The sequence below is a fragment of the Limulus polyphemus genome, unplaced genomic scaffold (genome assembly GCF_000517525.1).
Source record: "Limulus polyphemus unplaced genomic scaffold, Limulus_polyphemus-2.1.2 Scaffold8131, whole genome shotgun sequence".
NCBI lineage: Eukaryota > Metazoa > Arthropoda > Merostomata > Xiphosura > Limulidae > Limulus > Limulus polyphemus.
Genome location: NW_013673741.1, coordinates 3,855 through 12,968, shown reverse-complemented (window position 1 = coordinate 12,968; position 9,114 = coordinate 3,855). Strand labels below are relative to the sequence as shown.

At 39.7% G+C, this 9,114-nt stretch overlaps 2 protein-coding genes across 3 annotated transcripts in view; one reads left to right on the top strand and one right to left on the bottom strand.

Annotated features, from left to right (window-relative positions):
• LOC106475136 (serine--tRNA ligase, mitochondrial-like) overlaps positions 1–9,114 on the top strand; it is a 20,008-nt gene that overhangs the window by 8,466 nt on the left and 2,428 nt on the right. For both annotated transcript variants that reach the window (XM_013935832.2, XM_022379331.1), the window contains exon 4: positions 7,894–8,078. In XM_013935832.2, coding sequence (XP_013791286.2) covers positions 7,894–8,078 — 185 coding nt within the window. The remainder of the gene's footprint in view (positions 1–7,893; positions 8,079–9,114) is intronic.
• Positions 1–9,114, bottom strand: part of LOC106475138 (acanthoscurrin-2-like) — a 24,273-nt gene that overhangs the window by 13,621 nt on the left and 1,538 nt on the right. The gene's annotated exons all lie outside the window — the stretch shown is intronic.

The following is a 9,114-nucleotide window of genomic DNA, read 5'->3' as shown; positions in this document are numbered from 1 at the left end:
AGCTGTGGTAACATGTTAGTACTAACTAATATAACAATACTAGCTGTGGTAACATGTTAGTACTAACTAATATAACAATACTAGCTGTGGTAACATGTTAGTAATAACTAATATAACAATACTAGCTGTGGTAGATTGTTAGTGTCAACTAATATAACAATACTAGCCGTGGTAACATGTTAGTAATAACTAGTATAACAATACTAGCTGTGGTAACATGTTAGTAATAACTAGTATAACAATACTAGCTGTGGTAACATGTTAGTAATAACTAGTATAACAATACTAGCTGTGGTAACATGTTAGTACTAACTAATATAACAATACTAGCTGTGGTAACATGTTAGTACTAACTAATATAACAATACTAGTGTGGTAACATGTTAGTAATAACTAATATAACAATACTAGCTGTGGTAGATTGTTAATATCAACTAATATAACAATACTAGCTGTGGTAACATGTTAGTAATAACTAGTATAACAATACTAGCTGTGGTAGATTGTTAGTATCAACTAATATAACAATACTAGCTGTGGTAACATGTTAGTAATAACTAATATAACAATACTAGCTGTGGTACATGTTAGTACTAACTAATATAACAATACTAGCTGTGGTAACATGTTAGTACTAACTAATATAACAATACAGACCTACCATTCTCACTGTAAGTCCAGACATCTACATTATCTACCTCATTAATTACATATAACTTACTTAACTGTGAAATTAGGAACATACTTCCTTTATCCATTCTCTAAATCATACAACATTTTTCAAAGAGATGATTTACAATTCCTTGACAGCAACAATGACAACACTAACTTATTCAAAGTATGTGGTACAAAACTTATTGTTCGTTTTGTAACGATGGTTTGCACTGCAATACTTACGTATATTTAGTAATTCAAAAAAAAATATTTACTACTCTTCACTATATTAATTGATACTAACAATCTACCACAGCTAGTATTGTTATATTAGTTATTACTAACATGTTACCACGGAAACGCTGCCAAACGAGAAGTGATAGTTCGGTAAAGAAGTTTAAAGGCCGTCACATGCATCATGTGAGCATATTATGCTCCTATTGGTTAGGAGATGACGCATGATGATTTGCATGAGAGACATGTTGGAATATAGCAATTCCAATATTGGGGGAGCAGAAGGCTTGTGGCATGCGTAAAGAAAAAAAAAATCGCATATAGAGGGCAGAAAGAGAATAGCTAATCTTGTGAGAAGAGGTAAGTACTGTAGTATCCGAAACAACTACATGCATGGTTTATTGGTTTTTGTAATAAATAGTTTGATTTAATTTCTTAAAGGACATTGACAGCAGCTTTAAGCATCTTCATTCAAAGTGAACATCAAGAGGCAGCTGATTTCACACAGACTGTGATGAATTGTTTAAGACCATTCGAGTTGGCAAAACATGCTTGGAAACCAGTGCAAACAGGGTTAATAACTTTGTCTATTTCATACACACAAGCTTCATGACAACATTTAACAATAACAAAGGACCTATTGGTCCATCTAGACCATCCCATTCACTAAACTCTATACACATAATTCAAAGCCAACCCTTATCATTTAAAAATTTATCAAACTTTCTGTTATACTCCTTTAAATTAATCGCATACAATACATCTGAAGGAAAACCCTGCCAAAGGTCAACTACAATGTTAGGAAACTAAAATTGTCTTGGTTGAAGATATCCCCTACCCTGAAACGAACTTAAGTAAAAAATAACCATATCATGAGGAAGCATTAAGCACATAAAAGAGCACATTCAAACTCATTCAACCCAATTCCTATATTAGTATTTATCAGTTAATTCTAGTCGCTTTATTTCTGCACTCGAATTTGTTAAACCTTTTCTGTGCAATGAATTCTGAAGATAACATTACCACTTCAGGGTTACACCAGCAACCAGCATTTTTTCTCAGGCCTCGCATGCGGGTCACCGTCGAGAGATCAACCGTTCTTATTCACTTCATCCTTCCTTATTGCATGAACATTCTTCCCAACCCTTTTTGGTTTTTCCTCCCTCCCCTTATATTCAGGTTCATGCTGATCAATTTGCCTCACAATTGAGCAAGGGGATTAACATGCCGTGCACCCCGAGGACTTTTGATCAGTTTGCCTTTTTTAGCATCAGACAGACTATCAATTTTTAGATCAGCAGTTGTTAGGTTCCTTGTTACTTATTTGTGGGGGGGGAGGGGGGGGCTTCTGAATCAAATGTCAGTCTCACCTATGCCCAATATTCTCGTCTGCATCTTACCCTTATCAAGCTCTTATGGTATATTTCTTTCATACACCTCCTATCTGAAATACTGAGGGTTTTCTGCAGATACCTTTGTCCTTCTCTCTTCCACTTTAACCCATATATCGTCTTTGGCTATGGCTTTACATACGTGGTTTCTTTGTTGTTGGGACCTTATAGGTCGTGATGCTATATTGGCTCAGGTCTGTTTACCCTCAACATATCTCAGGGATTTATGCATGGTCCCATTTCTGAGAAGTTACGTCTTGGATACAGCCTCGGGGTACATCTGTCCACCAACAATCCACCCTTAAGAATATTGTAGGCCATATGTCTCAGTCAGAGCCCCATATGCCCCCAATTCCCGTTTACCATCCTTTCCCTTCCTAGCCCTCACCCATTCCTTCTACTCAGGGTTCTTTTCGTCACCTTCCTCAGTGATGTAACCCCCATTGCCAACAGTACTGGTGACTACCCAGTTGGTTCTGGTCTGGAGGGGCTCAGCTGTTCGAGTTTCTTCATTGCTGGCATCCCTTCATCGATGAACAATGGGTACTTCATTTCCTGTCAAAAGGATTTGTTGTCCAGTTTCTCTCTCCACCTCAGGTTTCTCCTTTTCCCATTTTCTTCCCTCCTTCTCGAGATCCCTTGAACAGCCAGTGTCTGCCAGAAGTGGTTCAGGAATTGCTTTTTCAGCAGGCAATCGAACCTGTTCCCCATTCTTACAGGGTTTTTTATTTCTGCCTTTTCGTTGTCCCCAAGAAAACCAGGGATTGGGGGCTGGTAATTGATTATCTTGCCTCAACTGCTTCATATCACTACTCAAGTTCACCATGGAGTCTCTTCTCACCCTGAGATGGGCATTTTCCAGGGTTGTGGATGACAAAAATGGATGTTTCCAACGCTTATCTACATATACCTATGTCACCTCAGTCTCGTCCTTATCTTTTGTTTGTCCATCTCGTGGTGGTTTACCCATTTTTCACACTCCTCTTTGGACTTGCCTTGGCACCTTACGTGTTTTGTCGAATAGTCTGGGCTTTTGCACATCATCTCCATGCTCTAGGGCTTCAATTTCATTATTACATGGACTAGCTTCTGGCTCATTATGAATAGGAATCGGCCAAGCATACTCGGCAGCTACTTTCTTTGGCAGCTTGGTTGGGCTGTTTGATCAAATTGGAGAAGTCTTTCCTCAGACCCACTCAATATCTTGACTTTATGACTTTGATCAAGGGAACTTTTGTTTCACCACACCCTCTTCGCTCAGTCACTTACTACTTGTGAGGTTCTATTGCTTTTGGGGATGTGGTCTTCCATAAAACCACTGGTCCCTCTCGGTCATGCCCATATGAGATCCCTTCAGTGGTGCTTCACGAATGATGGAACTTTGCTTAGGATCCTCTTTCCACCCCCATTTCCCTTCCTCTTTACTTGTGAGATTATCTGCATTGGTGGCTGGACAAAGTCCATACATCAGCAGGTTTGCCACTTCTTCCCCCACATCCTGAATCTACATCTTTTCACGAATGCAGCCCTTCAGAAATGGGGGTATGGGTCAATCATCAGGAAGCTTTGGACCATTGGTCTGCAGACAAAAGCACTTTGCATATCAATGTTCTCAAACTTCTAGCTGTACATTGGGCATTGAATCACTTTCTTTTCCTCACCCAGCATTATCTGGTGATGATTCATTCAGACAATTATACAGTTTTATACTGGCCCCATGCACATTATATTCGCCTTATTGCTTGTAATGTGCTGTGTGCTGCTTTCAATCTGGTCACGGATCATCTTTCACGCCCCAATGGGACATATCCCATGGAGTGGGCATTAGATCCCCACGTAATCAAGGATCTTTGTAATGGGTGGGGTTCTCCCCACAAGGAAGCCTTTGTTATGGGTCTCAACACCAAATTACCTATCTTTTGGTCTCCTGTACCTCATTCACAGGTTCTATCAGTTGATGCCTTCAGCCAGGTCACGCAAGTATCTTTATGTGTTCCCAGCCATCCGATTACTTCATTGGGTGATTTCTCTTGTCGACTCCACTCCTTGCCAAGTCCTACTGATTGCTGTCTATTGACCAGCTCAGTCTTGGTTTCCAAGATTACAACGACTGTTCTTCTCCCCCCTGTCCCTCTTCCACTTTCTCTCTCCCTTCTTTGCCAACCTCAATCACATATCCTACATCACAGCCTTCACATCTGGCTTTTAACTGGTCCTTGGCAAGATGATCTGGTTTCACACGTCGAGTCACTTCCTTGTTAGCTAGTTCCATCCATCCAACTTCCATGGAGCTGTACCAATGCAACTGGAAGGTATTCTGCAGTTGGTCTACTACCAGGGGGATTTCTGCTGACAGGCCTACCATGGCTTTTGTAGTGGAATTTCTCACCTGGTTCTTCAACCATTGATCTTCGGTCTCCTCACTTTCCTGATATTGGGCAACCTTATCCCATAACTTTTGTTCTTCCCAATAACTTATGGTTTTTACTTCCCCGTTCTTAGCATGCTCATGCATCCCTTCTGGATACATTGCCTTTCCAGGCATCCTGCCCTTCCAGATTGGGACATAATGTGAACCTACATTACCTTACTTTACTTCCATTTGAACCACTTTCCTCGTTTTCCATGTTTCATCTTTCCCTTAAAACACATTTCTTTCTTCTCTTAGCCTGTGGACGTCGAAGGTTGGATTTGTTTGCCATTCACGTTTCATCTACCCTTTATTACCCTACCTATCTTCTCCTTTATCCAGATTGTTTCTTTCTCCTGAAGACCTGAGCAGCTTGGGAAGGTGTTTTCTCCTACTTCCCTTCCTTCTATTTCCCATCTTTACCCTCGACTGGATCTGGATAGGCTTATGTGTCCTGTCAGGGCTCTTTGTTGTTTTTTAGCCCATACTGCTACCTCCGGGGGTACACGTTCCCCACTCTTTGACCCCTGGCAATCCTCCTCCCTTCATGATCTTTCACCCTTCTACAATTACCAATTGGGTCCACCTTTTGGTTCTATTGGCCTATTTGTCTCTACCTTCTTCCTCCCAGATTTTGTTCCAAGTGTCCTCCCATCAGTTCCAACACCTCACTTTTCATCTTCTTTGTCCATTGAAGGATATTCTGCAATCTGGCATGTGGACCACTCCCAGTACGTTCATCTCCCACTATTTCCATCATATCGCAGTTTCCTCTTTTTTGGGGTTTGATATAACACCTGTGGCCATTCTTCAGACTTTGGTACAACTCTAACTGGTAAGTGTTTCTTCATACTTTCTTTCTATCAGGGGCCTTTATCTACTTTTATCACATGGATCCTGCTCCATGGTGAGTGAAGTCTGACCAGGTATTCTTTAACTCTAAGTCCACACTGTACAGCCACGTTAACTCATGCTTTATCTTCCATGGCTTTGCATGCTCACCATGGAGATGGGGTGTTCCACAAGATTGCTTGATGGTGAATAACCTCGTGATATTTTGTTTCATAAACATGCCCATCCAAGGCTGTACCACCCATGGACTGCATGGGTGAAGCAGAAGGGGATTGCTGCCCATCTCTGCCATGCCTAGAGTGAATAACTCGGTATGGTCTGCTTTTCAAAATATGGTTTTGTAGTCACCCATTGCACTGACTCTGATGGTGATGTTCCACCAGACTCTCCACCACATTGTCACCTTCCTTTCTTTGAATGGAGTATGGGAGTCCTTGCCACTGTCCAGTTCCAAGCTGCTGAGGTGTTTAACCTTGGAGGCACCCTGCTGAATGAGTTTCACACAATAACCATTCAGTTATAGAGTAGGGTGGTAGTGATCTGGGAGTGTAGATGACGTAACATCCTCCTACTGGCGATAACCAGTACCACAGAGCGAGATGTCAGAATGTAGTTCACCCCTTTGAATGGGAGCCCTCCTACCCTTGCATGGATATTGGTACCCAGTGAGGAAGTTTTGGATTAGAGTGAGCCAATCATCATAAGTCCTCACACGGGTTCCGGTTGTTTATCTTCCTTCCTCGATTTCATCCATCTACGTTGTGGGTCACAGTGGTGGTACATGGGATTGTTACGGTTCTGTCCTTGACTATCCCTCTTTCTCTTCTTACAGGGATGTTATTGCCATTGGATGGTCCTGGCCTGTACCACGGTTGGGAGAATTGATTCCATGCAATAGACATACTATTGATACTAGATGTCAATTTTCTGGATCAATAGCTCATAGCTAATCCTCATGTCATAACTGGGAATCGGTGTGGGCCTTAATCCCTGGTTCTTGGGTTTGAGGTGAAGATGGTATGATCCTCATCCTAATCTCGCACAGTACCCTGCAAGGAGGTTTTGGATGTAGTTGACTTACCACTCTACATGCAGGGGCGCATCCTTGTTTACCCACTTTAGTGGGATTGAATTACAATATCTTCCTCTGGTTAGGATCACTTTCCTACCGCATTCTCTCCCACTTGGATGTGCTCCTCTCATTTCTGCCCTTATATCTTACACATTCCACACATGGGTAAAGAATATACCTGGCTCAGAAATAGTGCAGTTCCTCTCTTCTGGTTTTCACATTTGTATCTCTCATTTTCAGGATTATCCTTTGGATGCTTTCAGGGGGTACTTCTGTCATTCCCTCGCACCGGTCCCTCCTCCTTTTCAATGTGAGATTCTAGCTAATCTTGTGAGGGGAGGTAAGTACCGTATTGGAAGTTATAGTTTTCCTATACTGAAAATGTATTTCTGATAGGTACTTACCTCTGCTAACACTTCCCACTTTTCTTCAGTGCTGACATCTTCTGCCAAACTTTGAAGTGATAGTTCGGTAGAGGGAGTCACGTGCGTCAAATGATTATATCATGCTCCTATTGGTTAGTAGATGACGCATGATGATTTGCATGAGAAATGTTGGAATATAGCAATTCCAATATTGGGGAGAGGAAGACTTATGGCATGCGTATAGAAAATGTTCCATATAGAGGGCAGCACTGAACGGGAATGTGAGTACCTATCGAAAATACATTTTTAGTATAGGAAAATTATAACTTTCAAACTTGCACTAATTAATGAAATAGTTTGGTCCTCCACTTGCTTCTGGACTAATGGAGTCTTTCATCTTCTCAGAATGGTTAGGTGTCAGTTTAAAGTTGTCATATTTAACTCTAATTTTCTGTAGACTTCTTATTTCTTTGCCAGTTGCAAAGCAGCAAGACATTGTTTTTCTTTTTGTATCAGCAACAGTGGACTAAAAATTGCATTCAGTAAAATCAACCAATCACAATGCTGCCTTTTTTTTAAATGTTTGTTGCCACTTGTTTTTGCGTAAATGGCTCTGGGGTTTATTATTCGCTGATTAGTTGTTTCTGTATTTTGTAATTTATTTACTGATATTTCAACCTGACTTCAAATTCCAGTGAATTTATTAGTTATGTACAGTTGACTGTAAATGTGTAGGATATCTCAAGTTGGTAGACCTTCCAGCAATTATAATGCACTAACAAATAACAGATATACAAATATAAATTCTTTGAAATATGACACAAATCTGCATGACTGTACAGTACATGTGTAAAAGTATTATAACAGACGTACTCAATATTAAGAAATTTGTAGATGTTTAATATTGTATTTCAGGTTTATCATCTGGAACCAAATTTTGGTGGGGACTTGTGTCTTTCTGGAACTGCAGAAATGGCCTTTGGAGCCTTTTTTGCTAACAAGACACTCTCTTTAAATGAACTGCCCCAAAAATTAGCCGCTGTGAGCCGTTGCTTTAGAGCTGAAACATCTACGGTACAAGAGGAAAAAGGAATTTTCAGGTTTTTCTACAAATTAAAACTATATGTATTATGCTTGTAATTAAACTTTTGTAGCTAGTGATAATGAGACAACACATTATTCTTACAGTTAATATTTTTAATACAGAGTAGTCTTATAATACTTTTTATTTGTGCATCTGTATTTTTGAAGTTGTGTTAATTTTTCATTTTTGTCATTGTATGATATCCTTACACAAAGTTAGCAGAACTGAAATGATTGTAAGTCTCCTATGATATTGTATTTTAAGTGTAGCCTTGGTATAATTTATCCTACAGTACACAGCATCAAATATATACAACTGTAATACATTTCTTAAACTGTATACCTGAAACACACTGCAATCTAACTGCTTAGTTCTTTGTCAGTTTGAATCTTAACTCCAACATAAGTTCTTGAGTGTGTAGAATCTTTGTTAACTTTGTGTTGAGTTTTTCAGAGTCTACAAAGTACATAAAGATTTTTTTCCACTTCTGTATGCTCTTTAACCTAACACCCTAAGGTCAAGTACGCTCTCTCTCTCTCACGTGTCCAGACCAAGTCTAAATCCATTTTGTTATACCAACCGCTCATCCTTAATCGTATGTTTAATATTACTAAGGATAACTTGTAGCAATGTGTTAATATTACTAAGGATAACTTGTAGCAATGTGTTAATATTACTAAGGATAACTTGTAGCAATGTGTTAATATTACTAAGGATAGCTTGTAGCAATATGGGAATGATCAAATTGATAATCCTGTATTGGTCCTACTCCTTAATCTTATGTTTAATATTACTAAGGATAACTTGTAGCAATATGGGAATGATCAAATTGATAATCCTGTATTGGTCCTACTCCTTAATCTTATGTTTAATATTACTAAGGATAACTTGTAGCAATGTGTTAATATTACTAAGGATAACTTGTAGCAATGTCTAGGCCTGGGCGACCTGGCAGTATCTCAGCCCACACACACAATCATGAACTCTTCCAAAAATGCTCTTCGAGTCGAAGATCTCGAATGTCTTCAGGTGTTCGATCATCGTTGCTTGTG